The 22,728-nt window shown below is 41.1% G+C and overlaps 1 protein-coding gene across 1 annotated transcript in view; it reads left to right on the forward strand.

Annotated features, from left to right (window-relative positions):
* The first annotated feature begins 14,023 nt into the window (after positions 1–14,023).
* ZDHHC21 (zinc finger DHHC-type palmitoyltransferase 21) overlaps positions 14,024–22,728 on the forward strand; it is a 45,271-nt gene continuing 36,566 nt past the window's right edge. The window contains exons 1-3 of the mRNA XM_063129261.1: positions 14,024–14,074; positions 19,139–19,239; positions 21,408–21,612. Of these exons, the coding sequence (XP_062985331.1) occupies positions 21,456–21,612 (157 nt within the window). The 5' untranslated portion in view covers positions 14,024–14,074; positions 19,139–19,239; positions 21,408–21,455. The remainder of the gene's footprint in view (positions 14,075–19,138; positions 19,240–21,407; positions 21,613–22,728) is intronic.

Genomic DNA, 22,728 nt, shown 5'->3' on the forward strand with positions numbered 1-22,728 from the left:
GTGGATGTTGCTATTTCAATCTGAGCAGCTGATAATTCAGTTTCTGTAATAGAATGATCTTACATATTACCCCACTGAATAATGAGGAAAACTAGAAAGATGTCACGTTGATTGCAGGTCAACATAAAAAAATGGATATAACCAGGAGAAAGGTAGGTATGCCTCAATTGTATTGAAAATAGTGGGATTTAAGCATGTTATCCAATCTTAAACAAAATAAAATGTGTTCAGATTGTGGCTGCTGCATTTTAACTAATAGAGCCCTTAAAACTGTTTTAATTGCCCAACTGTGTTCCATATTAAGCCATGTTTAAAAAGAGAAAAAAATAAGTTAAAACTCAAGGAGAAAAAAATATCTCTCCAAACATTCTCTAACCATCCATACATAAAAAAGAACCTGTCAAGCTATTTCTCCTTACGTCTTCAGATCTTTCTGTAAAGAAACTAGGACCCAGTTTTCTAACCTTTTATTCCCAAGAAATGCCATCCAGATCAAAGGGAATTCTCTGAACTCTGGGATTGGGCTCTAAGTGTGAATATGCACCATTTAGAAAGGAAGTGTAAAGAGAAAACAGCAGCTGTAGTAATTGTTAATTAGATTAGTGCCTTAGCTTTTGGGGGTGAGTGTTTAATTAACCCAGCAATGATCAGCTGCATGTAATTAACACTGTATTCTGTTATATCAAGGATGTGTTAATTGGATCTGATTTTCAGAGTCAACTTCCATATTCAGAGCAAGTTGAGCCCAGGTGCTAACAGAATAGTGTTCCAAAAAGGAAGGAAGGAAGAAAAAATTAAAGCCAGAGGATAGTTGACTTACATAGACCCCAGGGATTTTAATGCAGTCACATTTGAAATGGGAGGAGGGGGCTGTTTTTGAAAAGTTCCCTGTTTATTTTGATTTGCGATGGGGTTTGATTTTAATTTACAGGGTTTTCAAAGGTGTCCTTAATTAAGGGGAGGGGGGAATTAACAGTTTCCAATTATTGCTATGCTGTAACTTAAGTAGAGACTGTTAACTTTAAGACTATTTAAAATGCAGTTAATTGTCAGCCCTAGAGTGCCTTTTTCCCTCTGTTTCAGTAAATGAGATTAATCACCATAAATAGCTGTACTACTTCATAATACCAGTAAAGTCTTTAACAATGATGCATGTTAGTTGTGAACAATGTTTTTAGGGACAGTGGGTATGAACCCAGCTGTAATAATAACTTGAAAATCTGCAGTTCTTCCCAAGAGCACAACCCCCTTGAGTGACATTTAACATCTGGATTTTATCAACTGCTGCTGAAAGATCCACTGCTTATAAATTAGCAGAAGTAAACTACTAATATTATAATACATACCATCATGTATCCCCAGAATTACACACATTTTGAACAACTGGAATATTTATTTTTAGTAACAGGGGCCTAATCTACACCAAGCAGGATATTCCACTATGAAAGCGGTATGTAAAAGGCAGGAGGCACACTACTGCTTTACAGCAGTATTGAAGTGCACTGACAACTCTTGGGGCCCATTGACACGTATACCATATACTGCTTTCATAGTGCTATATCCTGCTTGGTGTGGCTCCTGCCTTTTATATACCGCTTACATACCACTATATTCTGCTTGGTGTAGATTAGGCCATGATGATTATGTAGGCTCTTCTTCCCCCCCCCCCCAAGAAACAGCATAAAACATGGTCATTTCTTAATTACCTAAATATTGCCCGTTATCTAAAATCCAGAATGATTTGGATTAATCTGTAGTGCCTTGATGCATAAACACTTTTAGCCTTGTGATAAACTGATTTATTTATTTATTTATTTATTACATTTTTATACTGCCCAGTAGCCGAAGCTCTCTCTGTTATTTATATGGCTATGTTCCTTCCAGGTTCTCTTATTATCTGTAAGTAACTTACAGCACAATCCTATATGCCTCTTTTGAGATGTAAGTCCCATCGATTGCAATAGGGCTTTCTCCCAGGAAAGTCGGAATAGGGTTGCAGTCTCAGGCTGCACTCCAATACATACTTACTTGGGAAGGAATTTCTTTGAACTACATGGGACTTACTGGGTAGACATGTTTAGGATGGCACTGTTAGTTACAAATGTAAATGTATTCATGTGAATTCCATCATGTTGCATCTGTGTGGTTCTAATAATACGAGGGGCTAGTGCTTTAATAGATCCTGAAAGACCAGGGGCACAGATGCAACCTCATATATAGACAGGAAGGATTCACATGTGCATATCACTCCATATCTCTATTTCAACACTTGACAATTTAGGCCTAATTCTCTCTAAAATAGTAAACCTGTCCCTGACTTGTATCACTTCAGATTGTAGATGGGGTATGTGGGGTTTATGTGACAGCATACTCTTCCATATCACTACCATCATCCCCCAATAAAAAAAAATCTAGCAGGGAGAAGTGTCATCTAGAACAAATAATAACATCTGGTTTGCTATCAACAGGGAACATTCCATGTGTATCAATGAGCAGGGTCGGATCTACACTACTGCTTTAAAGCACTTTATAACAGTTTTATAGCACTTTAAAGCAGTTTTAAAGCTTTAAAGCAGTAGTGTAGATCTGGCCCAGGTTGTAATACGACTCCCCTTGCAGTCTGAAGTGGTATAGTGCACCCACAGGCTCACCATTTCAGTAGGAACTAGGTTTATGGTTAAGACTTTCAGATAGATATGTGGAATACCTTAACTGAAAAGTATTGATGAGGTAGTTTCAGGTGGTCTAAAGGCTCTATTGATCTGACACAATTCTTTCACACATGCAAGTCTTAACTTGTTGCTGCAGACATTCAGTGAGGAACATGACTGCAGGAACATGCCCTCCTTAATATCCAAGTCACCATCCCTCATCCTCATTTTTATATTTGTAAAATTGGAGGACTAATGTACTTTACAAGATTGTTGTAAAGAAAAAGATTTCAAAGAATGTTGCATATTAAGGACACAATCCTATGTTTATACAGAAAAAAAGTCCTAAAATTCCCAACATGGCTGGCTTGGGAATGCTGGGAGTTGTATGATTTTCTCTCTCTCTCTAAAGATGCATAGGATTGTGCCCCAAAAGTACAATATAAATAATAATAGGATAATAACTAACTCCTAAACAAAACCACTATATAGTCTCTACTGAGCAGGTAATACAAAAAAGGTACAGCAGGTAAAACTAAAATGTAACCATCTTGTAAATATATAAATGCATCCCAACATGATTTTTTTAAAAAATATCTAACAGTGTGATCTGGAAGGAAATCCCACTCACTTCCAAATACATATGATTAGACCCAAGGCACCTTTCCAGTTTTTTAAAAGTATTTTTTAGTTAAAAAATGGATTTACAAATCTGTGTCCATGATGCATGCTAGCATCATATAGATGAGTTCTATATGGCGAAAAAGCTCATATAGGCAGCCAAGTGATATTGGCATGCATCTTAAAATATGGGTGACTCATGTCAAGGTGGAGATTCTGGTTTGCAGATTAATAAGTGTATTGGAATGACTGGAACCTGCATCAGCATTGCAAAATACCCCTATGAAGTAGGAAGCTTATAGACAACACAGTGCAATCCCTTCTCTTGCAGGCTGCGTCCATAAGAGAGCATCAGCTGCTACTGCACATGGTATGATTTTAGCATGCTGATTTAATATTTACAGAGTGCCAATAAATTTTTTATGACGACAGCTGGTGGTTCCTGTGGTAATTTATAAACAACAACATTACCCAGACATCAGGGAACTCCGAGAAAGGTTCTGCATGGGTATATACAATATTTAGGGATCTCAGATAGAAGGTTGTTTTTCAGATAAGAGAAGATTTCTGTTCTGGTTTTTAGGGATTATTGAAGAATACCAGGAGCTGAAATAATAACTACCACTGATCTGTGCAATTGATATTAAGTTTTAGACATCATATTACATGGATGCTTGCTCTCTAGAGTGTTTCTGAGTGCAAGTCCTGCCCCAGCAAGCATCACTGTCACATGTGTTTTGTGTCTGCGACTGACACAGATACCTGCTGGACAGTGCCTTAGATATCTGTAGCACAATGTCGTCCCTCCTGCTGCCCCCATGCCATTTTTTATAAACTTTTATTCTGTTGTTTTCATGGTGGTGGTGTTTTGTGGAGGGAGGCCTTTGACTGTACTGGAGTTCATGGGCAGTATCCTATGTTGCCTGCATGCCAGCAGCGCCCACCATTAATGCAACCTGAAACAAGTGGAAATACTTGTTTCCAGAACAGGGCAGGTCAGCTCTGCTTGCAGAGGGGAGCTTCATTGATCTGTCCCGAACTGGATGTGGTTATTTCCACTTCTTTCTGAGGTTCCTTTATGAAGTGCTGTTGTGTCCCTCTTGTGCCTGCAGTGGGTTCCAGTGGTGCAACACCATCAGTGGGAGTGCAGCAGCCACGCTGTCTGAAGCTCTGCCTCCATCCCTGAGCAGCAAGGCTACTAGTGCTCCTTCCATTACATGGGACACAATCCACATTTCATTTAGTGCCAGTAAAGTGTTAAGAGAGAACAGGATTAATTCTCTCATTCTCCAGGAAAGGCTCATAGTCTAGTTTGTGCTAAAGAGCACAAGACTCAACCAGATTAAAAACAGCTGTCCATGTAGCATCTCTCTGAAAACTGGTGATTAAGATCATGCCGTTCAAAAGCATCCCCCAATATATATATATATATATATATATATATCATTGCCCTTGTTTCATGTTTCCCAATTCGTGCGACAAACTATCGCTCACAGCTGTAGTAATACAGCTGTAATAAAATTTCTTCTAGTGCGATGGGTTTTTCAGAAGATTTTGGATCAGGATTTTTTCTGCTACCTGAAGTCAGTCAAGATCTGATTAAGCACGATGATCTGACTGACATTTAATAAACACCCTCCCCCACAAGTATATCAGGTTAAGTATGTCAAGTTATTCCAACAGCCAAAAGTATACTGAAATAGCTGATAGCCAATAAAGTGCACTCCTGTGTAGTTTAAAAAGGTTATATTCAAACAAATGCAAAACTTTATTTGGATATTATTTTTACTGGAAATACTTGTGCATATTTTAAGACATGACAATTCAATAACATCCTGTTATGTGTCAGTCTACATTATCTTCAGAGCTCCCTTACAACTCAGTGCCTCTGAATACAAAGAGATTGAGGGTTTCCCCCAGCTCTGAGGCTGAGTTCGGATGACACGCTAATCAACTGGAGGGGGAAATAGGAACAGAATGGGAAACATCCATTGATTAGTGTGTCATCCAAACTCAGCCTGTGACTCTTGAATTGGTAATCTTTGTTCAACAAGGCCAAGGGAAAGGTCTGAGAGAGACCTGAGGGAGTAGGAGGAAGTAAGGCTGGAGAAAGGGTTTATCTAAGACAAAGGTGAGGGCTTTTGTCTGGGAGGAAGAGATCCCTAGGGAGCTGAAGAGGTGTAAGCATCAGTTGGACTGGTGTTGTTGTGAACCCTCATCTTGAACACAGCGTAGATAGACCTTTTATAAAAGAAATTTCTGAGGCCTCTGCAAATTCACTTCTCCCAGGAGTGGGGCGCAACAATACATGACATTAAAGAAAAAACAAAGGTGCTGAAAACTGTTAACGAAGTACAGAGCTAAACAAACAACACACCTGAAGAACTATGCATGTTTCTTATGGAGAGTCACCTAACAAAAAGTTACCCAATGTAATTTATAGTTGTGTCCATTCATTACATCACTGAAGTTGCAATCCTATACCTGCTTACCTGGGGAGTGAGTCCCATAGAGGTCAACAAATTTTGTTTCTGAGTAGACATCTACTGGATTGCACTGTAATTAACTATATGAAACGATGAATTTCTACACATGGAATTTTTCCACAGAAAAATATAATAGAAAAAAAATCCATCCAACATCACTGGAACAACTACTAAGAGCTCTTGCTGCTAGTCTATAAATTGTACACCTCTAAGAAACATTGCCAAAACAAAGCTTAAAGCAAATAATTTCTCATCTCAGAAATAAAGTTTAGAAAAGATTTCTTCTTTCTTTTATTGTTTGGTGTGCTGCTACTGCAGGTGGGAAAGAGACCTAATCCTTTCCTCTCGAGCTGCAATCCCCTTGGAAATCCCCTACCCCATAGCAATTAAACTGAGAAAAAAACCCTTCCACAGGCACTAATGATACTCAAGACTCTGTGGGATAGATCCAGGGCCCTGGGAAATAGGTTCAGGATCAGAGTCCTAGCAATGCCCCCTGGCCAAACCAACAATTATGTTACATTTATATCCTGCCTTTCCTCCAAGGAGCCCAAGATGACATACCTGATCCTCCTCCTCCTCTACATTTTCTCCTTAGAACAAATGTGTAAGGTAGGTTGGGCTGAAAGTGAATAACTGGCCCAAAGTCATCCAATGAGCTTCATGGTTGAAGGACCTAGAACCCCAGCTTCTCCTGTCAGGGCTGGTGCCAGACTATTTTGTTTTTATACTGTTTTTTTATGTTTTTGATGGTTTTAAATTTTGTATACTTTTAATGTTTACCATTTTTAATTGTTGTAAACTGCCCAGAGAGTTCCGGCTGTGGGGCGGTATATAAATGTGATGAAATAAATAAATAAATAAATTTTGTGCCCTAGGCAAGGCGAGCTTCTTGTACCCCCCATTTTTTTTTGCCAACTTTGATTCAGCTGTTCAAGAAGAGTTTCTGAACTATTATATTTTCCTTTTATTATGTTTTTTCTTAAAACAGGCAGTAGTGAACCCCTCTGAGGTCTGCACCCTAGGCGGCTGCCTAGTTGGCCTAATGGTAGTGCCGGCCCTGTCTCCTGTCCTAGTCCAGCGCTCTAACTACTACACACAGTCTTTGACATCTGGGGAAATGCTTAACTGTCACACATGGTAATAGAAACAACAAATATGAATCTTATAACATCTTAGACACTAACACAGTTATTATGGCATAAGCTTCTAGTCCATGAAAGCTTTTGCTATAATCAATTTGTTAGTCTGAGATTCTATAAGACTGTTCTTTATTTTTGCTGAAAAAGATTAACAGAGCTACCCATCTGGAAATTGTTACACCCAGCAATGACTCCGATATTAGCTGGTCACTATTTTACAAATTCCATTGCATCATCATCATCATCATCAGTAATTCAGTCATCTTCAAATTCTCACTGCCAGGAAACTTTTCAGAATCATATTGTATCTAAATACATACTGTGTGTGACATTAATGTATGACATAAATAGGTATTACTAGAGCCTATTACAATGTGATAATTTGTAAACAAGCCCTATTCATTGTTTATTATCAGGGTTACTTTATGTATGTGTGCGGATGTATGCAGTGAACATGAAGCCAGAAATTGTTCAAATGTTTTACCAATCTAATTTAATGCCACTATAACATATATTGCATATTACAGCACTCACAACTTATCCAGTAGGTACATCTTTACCAAATACATATTTCAATGCATTGTACTAATCTTTAAACTGCCTATTTCCTCTGTTTAGGATCTGTTTAGACTTCTGCTACAGGGCAGAAGTCAGACTAATTTAGAGTGGGCATCATGCCACTCAGACAGATGGGGGGTGACTTTTTGTAGCCAAGAGATTGTGTATGTTGCATCAGTTATGGGTGCTCAAGGCATAATTCCCAGCTGGGAGCAGTGAAGCTGCTGTCCATTCTGCGCTGTCCATGGCGATTAGCCATCAGATTGTTGCTGGTCAGAATTCACTTAAAATATTTATTTTCATAGCCATATAAGGGAATTCACGGAACTTGGACAATGTGTTGGCAAATGGTGCTTGACTTTATATTTGTCAGGAGGGTGATGTGTTTCACAGCAGCAGAGCATGCACAGAGTGCAAATAATGCAAGCAGAACCAGAGGATCCAGGTAGCAGATGAAACAGTCCAATGAAGAAGGAAGCACTCAGACACAGTAGCTTTAACTACTAATCTAAGTTTACTTTACAAGTATATACAGAGTAAAATACAGAATGACGCTCCAGCAAACTCTCCAATATTCTTTCTCCAAACTCTCCACACTGATTCCCCATCAGTAACATATTTATACAAATGAACACCAATCACAGTGTTCTCATGTAATGTGAACACTGGATTGCATCAGCTAATTTGCTGTTCTGCCCAGATACTCTCCACCTGTGTATCTGGCCTCTTTCCAAAGTCTTGAGATGACTTCTTCTTAGGTCTCTAGTTCCAGCAAAAACTTACACAGGTGAAAAAACCTGACACCCCTCCTTTTTTCTGAAACTAGAATTTATACATATACATTTAACTTATCATTCCAAGCTGTTTGATTAATTTCATATGCTTATGTACACTTAGAGGCTTCGTTAGTACATCAGCAACATTCTCATTTGTGTTACAGTAAATAAGATCAATTAATCCTTCTTGCACAGCTTGTCTTACATTGCAGTAACGAATGTCCACATGTTTGCTTCTTGTATGCATTCTTTCAGACTTTGCCATGTGAATGCAAGTCTGATTGTCCTCAAACACTTTAACTGGTGTTTCTACCTGCACTTTTATATCTTTTAGTAATTGTACAAACCAAATTACTTCAGTGCAGACTTCAGATAAAGCAGCAAACTCAGCTTCTGAAGTTGACAGTGCTACCAGACTTTGTTTCCTGGATTTCCACCCAATTAAATTGTTTCCAAACTTTATCACAATTCCTGAAGTGGATTTTCTGTTTTGGGTATCGCCAGCCCAATCACTGTCCACATAGCACTCTAAAAATAATGTGTCTGACGGTTTTAACTTTAATGACACATCTATAGTGCTTTTCAGGTATTTAAATACTCTTTTTACTGCTTGCCAAGCACTATTTGTGGGTTTTGAAACAAATCTACTTAGAATGCCAACTGCATTTGCTATATCTGGCCTAGACCACTGTGCCAGATATAGTAGACTTCCAATTGCAGATTGGTATATCTCCTTATCACAAAATTCTGCATCTTGATCATTACATTGAAATCCTGCCACCATGGGGGTTTTGGCACCATTACACTCCTCCATGTTGAACTTTGTAAGCAGATTCCTGATCTTTGATTTCTGGCTTAATTCATAAACCCCTTGTTTCTTTGTGATTTCTACTCCCAGATAATCATGTATCTGACCCAAATTTTTTAGTTCAAAGAATTTACCTAATTGTTTTTCAAACTCTTCAACCTGGGCTTTTGTTCTGGCAATCAAACAGATGTCATCAACAAATGTCAGTAGCCACATTTGTTCACCTTTTACATTTTTTGTATAAAAACATGGATCTGCTATTCCATTACTGAAACCCAATGATTCAAGTGCTTCATGCAAACATTGGTTCCAATTTCTAGCAGACTGTTTCAAACCATAAATTGCCCTGTTTAATTTGTATACAGAACCTGGCACTTGAGATTCATACCCTGGAATTTGGGCCATGAAAACAGTTTCTTTTAGTTCTGCATTCAGATAAGCAGTTTTCACATCAAAATGAAAAACTTCACAATCATATTTTGCAGCCAGAGCTAATGCAATTCTCATAGATTCAGCTCTTACTGTGGGTGCAAAAACTTCATCAAAATTTACATTTTTTCTTTGTGTGAACCCTTGAGCAACAAGTCTTGCCTTGTATTTCGTTTCTCCTGTTTGCAAGAATTTTTTCTTAAAAACCCACCTACAACCTACTGCTTTTTTACCTTTAGGTAGCATTGTAGGGGTAAAAACATTGTACTTCGCCATAGACTTCATTTCTTCATCCATGGCCTCAAACCATTTTTCTTTCTCTGGCTTTGAGAGCTTCAGTACATCTTCAAAACTTTCAGGCTCATAGCTCACTTGGCAAACCCTGACTTCACTTGCTGTGAAACGATCAGGTGGAATGCCTTTGTTACTTCTTTCTGACCTTCTGGGGACAAAAGAACTTGTAGCTGCCTCCTCCTCCTCCTTCTTTGGACTTAAAGAAGTTTGGCTATCTAACCTAGCTGCTTGTTCTTCCGCTAGTTGTGGTGTTTTTTCAGAATTTTTACTCTCTGGCAAAAACACTTGACTGCCATGCAAACGTTCCCAATTACATTGCTCTTGGAATTCAGCAGACCTGGAAATAATTACCTCTCCATTGTCTGCATAAAACCTGTATGCCTTTGAACCTGGAGCATACCCCAAGAACGTCATTTTCCTGGCTTTAAACTGTCCTTTCCTCCTAATAGCCTTTGGAACATGTACCCAAGCAGTGCTACCAAACACTCTCAAATGAGACAGTGATGGCTTTTTTCCAAACATTAGGAAATATGGACTACTGTTAACTGCTGTACTCCACAGTCTATTTACAATGTAATTTGCTGTAAGCAGTGCTTCACCCCAAAAATGTGCTTTTAGTCCAGAATCAGCCAACATGGCATCCTTCATGGTTTGCAGAACGCCATTTCGCCTTTCTGCGACACCATTTTGCCATGGGGAATATGGGGCACTACGTCTGGCTGAGATTCCTTTGTTCCTTAGCCATTTCTGAAAATCAGTAGACATAAATTCCCATCCAAAATCACTTTGAAGTTGTTTTACCTTAGTAGAGAATTTTCTCTCCACCCAACTTTGCCAATTTTTGAAAATTTCAAACGTTTCACTTTTGTTCTTCATAACATAGCAAAAACCATATCTGCTATAGTCATCCACCAGGATTAAAGCATACCTCGCCCCTCCTAGTGTTTTAGACATGGGACCAATCAAGTCAGCATGCACCAGCTCAAAAATCTGCTTGGTGACTCTGTCACTCTTTTTACATATTGGAGCAACCTTTGACTTTGCCAATTTGCATGTGCTGCAGTCTAAATACTTTTCACAAGATTTTAAATTAAGTCCTTCACACATATCAGGCATTTTCTGCAGTACTTTGAACCCTGCATGTCCCAAACGTCTATGCAACAGGTGTATACAATTGTCATGTACAGGTGTGTTGCTAAATACAGAACATACATCTTTAGAACCTCCTTCTCCCTTGGGCAACATTTCATAAAGATTGTTTTTCAGTACACCTAGAGCCAAAACCTCATTTTCTTTGAGCACTTTACATTCTTTGTTTGAAAACATTACACTGTATCCTGCATGGTCTAAACAAGACACACTTAACAAATTATGCTCAAGACTTGGCACACATAATACTTTGTTCACAGTCTCACCCAAACTTGGAATGAATACAGGTCCTTCTCCAGCAACAACTGACACTTTGCCATCTGCCAACGTAACATAGTCCCGGTTGGTAGGATGCAATTTTTTAAACAACCCCTTATTGTTCACAATATGTTGACTGGAACCACTGTCCATCAGCCATGTGCTTTTTGGGACATTTTCAACAGCCTTGACCACGGAGACTTTCGGTTTTGCAGTTTTCTTTTTCTTGCCTGAATAAGCATGCTTCTCCATCTGGCTAGGGCAATTCTTTCGCAGATGCTCTGTGGAACCACAACGAAAACAGCGCCTCACTGCAAACACTCGCTCCTTATCTTCACAAGCTGCTTGTTTGGTGGGAGTTTCTCTTGGCTTAGCAGTTTGCTTCTCAAGCTTCTTTTGCTCTTCTTCTAACAGCCGGCCGGTCAGAAATCGTAACGTCAGCTCACTTTCACGCATAGCCTCCAAACTCATGACAAGGCTATCCCATGAATCATCTAGCGAACTGAGAACAACGTAGACTTTATGACATTCAGTAAAAATCATGCCTCGCTCTTCCAGGTCTGCAAACAATTGCCTCATCATGTTGAGATGTTCAGACACACTGGAATTCGGCTGCAGTTGAGCTCTGTACAGCTTCCGCGTTAGCGTGACCTTGCTCACGGCCGAATCTCTCACATAAATCTCTCGGAGATTCCTCCAGCATTCTTGTGCTGACACCAACCCACGAACATGTACAAGTTGATTATCTTCCAGACACAAAATAATGCTGGCTAGAGCTTTCTCTATACTTCTCTGTTCACCTTCATCTGGCTGAGCAGGGGGATTACTGACAACTGTCCATAAATCCTCCCTCCGGAGATATTGCTCCATCTTGACGCTCCACGCCAGATAGTTGTGCTCATTCAAACGGCTCAGGGACAAACCTCCCAACGCCATACTTGACGCCATCTCAAAAAAACTGCACACAGATGTCTTACTTGCTTTCTTCTAGCCCCTCCTAGGCAAACAGCAACAACATTCACCAGGCTGCAGATTGAGAAGACTCTTCTTCACTTCCAGGACTCCAACAGCAATTTGCCACCACACTGGAACACCTCTAGTCAGGCTGAGCAATCTGGGCCCATGACCTGTCAAGAGGGTGATGTGTTTCACAGCAGCAGAGCATGCACAGAGTGCAAATAATGCAAGCAGAACCAGAGGATCCAGGTAGCAGATGAAACAGTCCAATGAAGAAGGAAGCACTCAGACACAGTAGCTTTAACTACTAATCTAAGTTTACTTTACAAGTATATACAGAGTAAAATACAGAATGACGCTCCAGCAAACTCTCCAATATTCTTTCTCCAAACTCTCCACACTGATTCCCCATCAGTAACATATTTATACAAATGAACACCAATCACAGTGTTCTCATGTAATGTGAACACTGGATTGCATCAGCTAATTTGCTGTTCTGCCCAGATACTCTCCACCTGTGTATCTGGCCTCTTTCCAAAGTCTTGAGATGACTTCTTCTTAGGTCTCTAGTTCCAGCAAAAACTTACACAGGTGAAAAAACCTGACAATATTTTGTATCTTTGTCAGGGAATAAAAGTGAAATGAGACATACAAACTTGTTTGCTTATTTTGGATTGCTAATATTTTGCAAACTGTAAATTGTGCTTTCTGTAATTTCATTAATATCCTAAACATCAAAGAGTCTTGTAGCATCTTAGACCAAAATTTTTATTCTGTTTTAAGAGCTTTCGTGGACACTGTAGTTGATGAATTGGACAGTATTCACAAAAGTTTATGCTAGAATAAATGTTAGTCTTTAAGGTGCCACAAGACTATTTGTTGCTTTAGTTGCAAACAATTAACACAGCTACTCTTCTGGAAATTAATAATCTAGGGTTAGTAGTCTGTGGGTACTTACCCAAGATTACTTATCACAAAGTAGTTACCCTTTAACAGAATTTAACTACTCCATACAAACAAGAAATCCTGGGAAGATTTTTCTCATTCTTTCCATGCCTATTTATATGAGCGAAGTGGAATTGTAATTTGCATTATAAATAAATAAATGATGACATTTACTCTGGATTAGTATAATCTACAGGTGTGATTTTCTAATATCTCTTCAAATTACGTTGCACACATAATGCGCTGTTTAGATACATTCGTAGTTGGTAGCAGCACAAACGTAAGAAACAAGTCCAATCGAGTTCAATGGCTATTTCCTTATGTTTACGGCTGTAGTCAGTATTCCACTTCACATCGATGACTGCAGGGCCAAATGATTTCAGTCATTCTGGATTAACGAGGGGTTATGCTTTTTGTGGCGTTAGTGGAATCTTTATTCTCCGTCCCGGCACTATTCAACATGTTAAATGTTCTAGTTTAAGAAGTGCGTTATTCGGGGGTTTGACACTAACGTGTGAAAGGCGCTTCGTTGACTCGCTTTAAAAACCAAACAAACCTATTTTTTGAACATTTTTGCTTTGCAGGACGAGAGCTCGAAAGCGTCTTCAAAGAGCCGCACCATTTACTCTTTAGTAACTATCTCACTAGGTTCAGTGGGCCTTACTCCCAAGGAAGTCAGTACTTTGTACGCCCGGGAATCGAACCCTACTCTCGTCCAAGCACTTTCAACTAGTGACGGCGGCGGGCTCCCGTTGCTAGGACGCCCGAGAAACCACCCCCGGAAGACGCCCGGCTTTTACAACAAAGCAGGCCAAAGGCGGCTTCTTCCCTGCCTCCCTCCCTGCGCGAGGGTGCGCGCGCGCGCCCGCCCGCCCGGTTTCTGCCTTCCTTCCTCCCTCCCCACGCCCGCGTGTTTCCCCGGGTGCGCGTGCGCAGAACTACTGCGGAAGCCAGAGCGGCGCGGAGTTGTGTAGATGAGGGTCGGCGGGGCCTCCCACCGGTGAGTGAACGAGACGAGGGTGTGACGCCAAGCGCCGGCGATGCTTCTTGCACGCTCTCCCCCCCCCCCCACTCCCGCTTGTGGGCAACGGTAGGGGCGCTTGGTTTCGAGGATTAGGGTGTGGGGAGGTAGAGGCAGGAGGAGGGGGCCTTGGGGACGTTGGCTTGTCTTCTTCCATCTCCGTCTCCACATTGCCCACACCACCCCGGGCCTCTCCCTGGGGTGAGAAGCTTCAGCTTCCGCCCCACCGGGGTAATATTCCACGCCTCGTGGTGAGCAGGAGCGCTGGGGCCAAACCACGCCAGACTTCTTTCAACCCTTGGAGCTGAGGAGGGCTCCAGGATCACTGCACAGCCCCTGGGATGATCAGAAGGATATAAGAAGAGCCCTGCTGCTGGATCAGGCCAAAGGCCTATTTAGTCCTTCATTTTCTGACAAGCCACAGTGGCCAACCAGGTGCATGTGGTAAACCCACAAGTAGGACATGAGTGCAACTGGCATCTTTTTTGCTGTGGTTCCCCAGAAACTGGCACACAAAGGCTGGCATGTACTTCCGCCAAGACTGGAGGTAATATGTAGCTATCGTGACCGGTAGCCTTAACCTCCATAAAAATCTGTCCAACTCTGCAGGGTTACCGTTTTCACCCATGATGAGCAAAGATATGGAAGCCGATCGGGTTCTCCAGGCCAAGTGTGGAGCTGGAAAGTGTGTCAGGGGCTTGCCAGTTTGGCCATTGTACAGCCAAGGTGCTCCAGGAGTTTCTCCTGTGCAATAGCCAAGGAACCCCGCTGCCACCCCACCCACCCCACAGGGGTTTTTCTAGCTTGGCTGCTGTGTGGTTGAGGAGGTTGGCCATGACACAGCCAATTAACACCCTTTCCTAGGGAAATAGGGAGCTTTCTGGTTTGTCCGCTGTGCTGGGAAGGGGATCCAGGTGCCCTGCCAACACAGTAGCCAAGGAACTGGGACTAGGGTTGTGTGAGCCCTGGTCATAGTGCCACTTATGGGGCCCCGCTGGCTTCAGCTTAGGCCCCTGCCTGGCATTGCTGCTGCCACTATCAAGCCCTTGCCCAGTGCTGCTGCCAGTCACTCACCTTCTCTCCCTCCCCCCAATATGTTTATCTAATGGTAGCATTTGGATGGGAGCAGCTGCTTGGTACTAGGCAGCTGCCATCTTCTATCTCTCAAAATGCAGCATCCCCTCTTGGCTTCCATCCAAGAGTGCTGCCACTTCTTTCTATCTAAGCATGTCCAGGTGGTCTGATTGGGAGCAACACCATTCAGTGGGACCCAAGGGCTAGCAGCAGCAGTATCAGGCAGGGGCCTTATGGCAGTGGAGAACGTTGTGGGGGAGGTGGCAGCTCAAAGGGGTTCTGCCAGGGTATATGGGCCCCAGCAGCTATCTGAGTATGGTAATTGTTTGATTTGGTGAGGAGCAGCCACACAGACCCCAGCCTTTGAGCTGTGGGGTCCTGCATAATCGCCAGGACAATCCCTGGTTCCCCTTTATTTGGCATTGGTTAGGCTTCATCTTGAGTACTGGAATCAGTTCTGGGTACCACACTTCAAGAAGGATGCAGACAAGCTGAAGGGGGTTCAGAAGAGGGCAGTGAGGATGATCAGGAAACAAAGCCCTATGAGGAGAGACTGAAAGAACTGGGCATGTTTAGGCTTGAGAAGAGAAGGCTGAGGGGAGACATGAAGTACTCTTCAAGTACTTGAAAAGTTGTCACACAGAGGAGGGCCAAGATCTCTTCTCCATCTCAGAGTGCAGGACACAGAATAATAGGCTTAAGTTACAGGGAGCCAGATTCCGGTTGAACAGATATTAGAGCAGTATAACAGTGGAACCAATTACCTAGGGAAGTAGTGGGCTCTCTCACACTAGAGGCATTCAAGATGCAGCTGGACAGCCATCTGTCAGGTATGCTTTGATATGGATTCCTGCATTGAGTAGGGGATTGGACTGGATGCTTTTATAGTCCCCTTCCAACTCTACTATTGTGGGGCTTGTCACACTTGCCACTGGGTGGTAGTGTTATGTCTGTGTGTCCCTAGCTGCTTCTTTATTAGTGATATATGTTGCTTGTCTGCCTTCTTTGCCTTATTCTGAACTAATAAATATAAAAACAGAAGAAGTCTGTAGAGGTTTGATATATAACATATACAATTGTCTTCCACCACCCCATCCCAAATTAAGAATAACACAAATGGACATTTGACATGAATGTTTTTAAAATTATGCTATAGAAATACATTGTGATATATCATTTATTATCTGATCTGTTTGTTCAGTCGTGGGTTCAGCCTGTCAGGTGGGGTCTTCTCATGAACAAAATAATGTCTTTCAGTTTCTAAAATAAATTTGGCAGATGTTTCAGATTATGGTGTTTGATTGATGTGCATGTTGTGGTTGGATCTACTGGATCAGGTGCCGATAATCTGAACGGTTAAGCAAGGAAGGTAATTAACTTATCTCCTCAGTGTGGTGATTTAAGGTAGTTTCATACACTACTTCAGGAGATTTTTGCTTGTCTCTCTCCTACCACTGACATGATTGGCAAGATACCAAGTGTTTTCCTTTCTGAAGCAATTGGTTCAATGGGTAGAGCACAGTTGCTCAAGATTTATAATAACATCTAACAAACCCAATGATTAAATGAACCTGTGATACATTCTTTGAGCTATGTGTCCTCAAAGTTACTTTGTCTTTTCAGGTGAGTTGTTTAGTCCTTTGCCCTCTATAATATATCCACAATATGTAACTGATTTTTTTGAAGAACTCACATTTATCAAGGTTTACCATATTCTTCTAAACTCTTTAGAACTTAGACCAGATTGAGAACTTAGACCAGTGTTGCTTTCAGCATTGGGTCAATGATCACCTTGAAATCACCACAGATCTCTCCCAATCCATATTCTTTTCATAACAGAAATCATGTTGCCTACTCACTCTAGTCAGTTTTAGCCATTCTAGTCTACCCAGTTGCTTAGACACAGCCTTACAGTAATAACTGCAATTTGTCAGACTTTCATTTCCACTCTATCTTAATGTCACAGCCTTATAGGGCTGAGTGCACTGTGTGGGGAACCCAGTTAAACTCCTGCAGCCATTGCTGGAGTGCTAGCACAGTCTAGTTGGCCTTTTGGAGCCCTGGCAACCATTCAGCTCTTGACATTTAACATCCTGGGTGGCTGTGCAAGTATTGAGACCCAAGAAGGAAGAAGGGTGAAAAAAGGCTTCAATGGTAAAATGGCCCAACTTTTTTTCTGCTTGGTCACTGCTTTTTTTGGTTTCTGATCTTTTTCTGCTTGCAGCAGTTTTCAAGACAGTCATCGCCTTCAAATCTGTCTAGCAAGTGGTTGGAGTGGCCTCCCTCAACCTGGTGCCCTCCGGATGCTTTGGACAACAACCCGCATCATCCCTGCCCACTGGCGATGCTGGCTAAGGCTGATGGGAGTTGTAGTCTAATAATATCTAGAGAGCATGGGTTGGAAAAGGCTGAACTAGAGTATCTTTTTCCCTGTATCTTTTGCTGGAGTTAGTACCACAGTCCACAGATCTGTGCATTTAGCAGCACAGAACTGCAAATAAGGCTACCTGCCTGTTCACCTTTGGAAACCATATTTAGTGCTCGGTTGGACTTATGAGGGGATGGCAGAAAGGTAGAGTAAGTTTATAGTGGGAGGGCTTAGTTCAGAAAGTTTAAGACTACCTGGATTACTGGTGTATGGCTGTGAACTGCTTGTTTAATGGCTCTGTGGGAAGAAAAGGTGGTTATGAGGCTACTGCCATGACACAGGCTCTGAACAACAGACCTTACCACTACCACCACTTCTTATGGGGCGATACAGGCTCTGAACACCTGACCCGGCCGAGGCTACTCCCTGCTCAAGCCAAGCACCACCACTTGGTACGTCTGAGGCAAGGGATAAAGCCCACCTTCCTCCAAACTATGTGGAGAAAGGGGTTTAAAATGGAGAATGGATTTTAATATATATAATAATGCGCTGTGAGTTATATCTGCTTAGGTGAATGATTGTCAGAGTGTGTGCTGAATGTGTAAACTTAAGATGATAAACGCCAAACAGACGTGGGATTTTTGTGGTAGTTTTAAAACAATCAAAATTTATTTTTAAAAATTCATAAGCTTTGTTTCAAATAACAACATTTAAAAACCTTTTTGAAACCTTCCATACAATCCTGTCACTCTCACATTCGCGCTTTCCTTTTTCTCACACAATCACTCTTGAACTTTCTTTATTATCAGTATTGATTAATATACTTCCACTACGTGCACACCACACTCTAAAGACACCACTCACTACACTGACTCTCAAATTTCCCAGAACTTAAGTACCATAAATACAGAGAGCACTACAGACTCTAAGAGTACCTAACAAGTCCCCCCGAAAAGTGCTCTCAATCCCCTCAGTCCTTCCCTTATATATCACTCCTCCCCCCTCCCAAGACATTCTAACTCCGCCCACTCAGGCCAACATTCTAAAAACCACAGACTTACAAACTGCAGACATACCTTTGGGAATTGACTTGTGGGGTGTAACGCCACAGCTACCCCTACAGAAATTCTTTCTGGACCCTGAGGATTAAAACAATTGTCATCCAGTTACAGATATTCCCAACTCTGGCAAGGTACCCAAGGGGGTGGTAGCTGTGTAGCTCCAAGCGTTCTTGGCTAGACCCATTTTAATCTGGTTCCAAATCTGATTTTGCTACAAAAATAGGCTTGGTCACTGATCTATGCTAGGAGAGAGACAGGAATGCAACCTTGCTCGTTCTAGATCCCTCATCAGCCTTTGATAAAGTCAGTCGTAGTGCCTATCTGGACAGGCTTTCTTGGTTAGGAATTGTAGGCACTGCATTGCATTGGTTCTGCTCCTACCTGGACAACTGTTTGCGTAAGATGGTGGTACTCAGCTCTTTGTAATTTGTGCTATTGAGTTCCATTCTACCATCTACATTAAATGAAATCATCCAGCATTAGTATACCATTAGTATACTGATGACACCCAGCTCTATTTCTCTTTTCCATCTCATTTAGGTGGGGCTGTGGAAGTGCTGAATCAGTATCTGGAATCAGGAATGGACTGGATGAGACGCAAGAAACTGAAGCTTAATCCTGACAAGATGGAGATTCTGTAGGTAGGTGGTTTGTCTGTTCAGAGGGATGAAGTTCAACCTATCCTAGATGAGATTGTATTTCCCCTAAAGCAGAGTGTTGAATGTTTTTCAGCCCAAGCACTGAATTCAATTTTGGAGGAACTCTTGGGGTGGGTGGGTTGCATTCCAGTGGCGGGCAGACAAAAAATGGCAGGGGTTAGAATACAAACAATACCAGCATATTTTAGGTTAAAACTCTTAGTGCTACTAATTAAGTCTTTGGAGATGAAGTTCAATCTTTTTGAATGGGGAAGAAACTGCGCAAAAGATGGGAAACCATCAAACAACTGGTGGTCGGGGAAAGAGATGGGCAAGGGGGCAGGCACCTCTGAGGAGTGTTGGGAGAGCCAGATTGGGACCCGGGCGGACCTGAGGTTCAATACCCCTGCCCTAAAGGATAAGGTTCACAACTTTACAAAGCTTTGTCATTAGAGGTCTTGGTGGTATGGACGGCCTCTGAGGCTTGTGTGTCAGTTACATCCATTTTTGGATAGAGATAGCTTGGCCACAGTTGTCCACAATCTAGTAATATCCAGGATAGACTACTGCCATGGTTTTCAAATAGTGCTGCTGTTGAAATCTGTTCATAACTTGCATTTAGTACAAAATATAGCAGCTAGACTATTCACCAGGACTGGGCATTGGGAATATACCTTACTGGTACATATAGGACTTCACTGATTCCTGGTTCATTTTCAAGCACAATTCAAAGTTCTGGTCCTCATCTATAAAGCCCTGTACTTGAAGGAGTGTTTGATCCTACTTCAGTCTGCCTGTACATAGCAATAATCTCCAGGGCTCCCTCACCATTTAAAGTAAGGCAGGTAGTGACTGGAGAGTGGGCATTCTTGATTTTGACATTCTGCTTTGGGAATTCCCTTCTCAAGGAGTCTTGCCTGGCACTTACACTTTTATTTTCCAGAACCAGGCAATTACCTTCTTATATTTAAAAATTCCATTTGTTTTATATGCTGTTATCAAATTGTTGTCAAAATTGTTTCATGACACTGTTTTTATTCTATATTGTATTTTATTATTGTTATATATTTTGTAACCACCCTGGAAACTGTGTGTTGAAAGGCAGTACAGAAACCAAATAAAGTAAAATAAATGTTCACTCGGTGAGTTTAGTGGGACTTAGTCCTATAAAGTGTGTATAGGATGGTGCCTTTAGTGGAAACAATCTGGAAGGGGTTGATAGTCTGTCAGTTTTCTTAACTGGGAAAGGATGGTTCTGAAAAATATTAATATTTATTTATTTTATTTATATTTTATTTATTGCATTTTTATGCCGCCCAATAACCGAAGCTCTCTGGGTGGTTCACAAAAATTAAAACCCCATTCAAAATATAAAACAAACAGTATAAAAATGTGATATAAAATACAATATAAAAAGCACAACCAGGATAAAACCAGCAGCGGTGCAGAATTAATTTTTAGCCATACCATCAACACACATTGCTGCAGCTTTATGATGTACAAAGCATAATAGTGCAAACTGAAGTTCAGCTTTTTCCACACATCACTTTTTTACACCTATCTACTGCCTCCTAGACCACGGTCTTGCTTAGCTTGCCTACTTTGCCAACATGGGTTCCCCTATCTCTAAAGCCATTTTTAGCCCCAGATAATCTGAACTCTCACTTCCTTCAAAAAGAAGAAACTGACTATTAAGATTACATACTGCCCATTTTATCCTCCCAGCAATTCTCATATTTGTGAGTGTTCCAAGACACCATCACATATCTTCTCCCAGGCATTTAGCAATATGCAGTTAATGTATGTCAAGTATGAGAATGTGGGCATGAATGAAATTGCATAATGAACTGATTTGCATAATTTGTAGAGGCTGCTCTTCTGTGAAAGAGCAGGTTGCTTGATTTGAAGCCATAATACAGTGATAAAGCATACTGGCTGGGACATGCTTCGAGTTGTAGGACTTTTTTTCTGTCTAAACATGCATAGGTTTGCACCCTTAACCTGCTTGCTTCTTGTCTGGTCCTTCCTTCATATGTAATATGCCATAAATCTGTGGGTATATTTATATGATAATAGTTGGGAATTATCATATATCATTATCATGTGATAATAGTTGGGAATATTTATAATATTGCTAAACTGATTCTAATTAAAGTTCTTTTCCTCCTTAGGCGCATTATTTTCCTTTCTGCTTGGGTCAAGCTGTCTTCAGATTATGTATGATGGGACTACGAATTCACTTTGTTGTTGACCCTCAGGGCTGGTTCTGTATGGGCCTGATTATCTTTGTCTGGCTTTTCAACACACTCTTCGTTCCAAAAATTATCCTTTTCCCGCACTATGAAGAGGGACATATATCAGCAGTTGCAGTACTTTGTAAGTCATAGTTGCCATCAATTCTTTCATTCCACCCAGGTCTTGTGCTAGGCCTATCACTTACAGACCTTGAACGAGATTACATATATGGCTTTTAATTAAATACTCAATTAATCAATCAAATGCATATAGTGCCATACGTCAATGTTTGTAGCTTTTTGGGATTCTGAAATGGTCATTTTTTCTTAAGAGAAATTAGAATTGAATCAACAAATCTCCCAATCACTGCTAGAAAAAAGAAACCATAAAACTGGATCCAGACTTGTCTGTCCATGAATAGAAAGGGTTTTTCAGTTCACAGTGGAAACTGGTATTAAACAGAGGCTTCTTACTGGGTTATAGGGCAGGACAACAGTTTTCTCTGAGTCACCCTTCATCCTTGGAGAAAAGAATTGAGGAAAATCACTATTGCGCCCACTTCTGTCAGTGGAACTCTGTTGAGTGCAAGTCTGGATCCAACTCATGCCTAGTATTTTCATCATATTAATAAATAAGACCATGCTGGTTACAATTATGTTCAGGCAAGCTAATTTCATAAAGACTGATTTTTCCAAAGCATTTTCCCAATATGTTGGGTATCAACGTTGTGCCCTAACCATATTCCCAAGATAGGAGGCATAGGAAACAATATAGCAGACTGCAAGGAGGCATAAATGGGAGAAGGTGAAAGAAGGGAGCTGGCAGTAGATGAGCTTGTGCAGAACAGATGGAGCAAGAAGGAGGCATGGGAGAAGGAATAATCATAGTTGAGAGATGGAGATTTGTAAAAATAAGGGCTAGAACCTGAAGTTGACAAAGGGTTCCTGACAGGGAGCCAGTGACTTAAAAGGGAGAGATGATAGAGAGTGTTGTGCTGAGTTATGGTCTTAAACAATTTCAGGTGTACTTTTATGAAGGACAAAGGGTCCTCCAAAACAACAACAACAGCAACAAAAACCCTTGAGACTTGAAGAACTTCTGTCACTCAGAGTAGATAATACTGGGCTATAGATGGATCAGTGGTCTGAGTATAAGGCAGCTTCATATGTTCATGTGGTTCTTGTTTTGTCACATTGAGTAGTTTCAGTACCATAGAACAACAAAATGAGCCCATTTGTCAAGGCAACTCCCTTTCCT

The sequence above is a fragment of the Elgaria multicarinata genome, chromosome 6 (genome assembly GCF_023053635.1).
Source record: "Elgaria multicarinata webbii isolate HBS135686 ecotype San Diego chromosome 6, rElgMul1.1.pri, whole genome shotgun sequence".
NCBI classification, from domain to species: domain Eukaryota; kingdom Metazoa; phylum Chordata; class Lepidosauria; order Squamata; family Anguidae; genus Elgaria; species Elgaria multicarinata.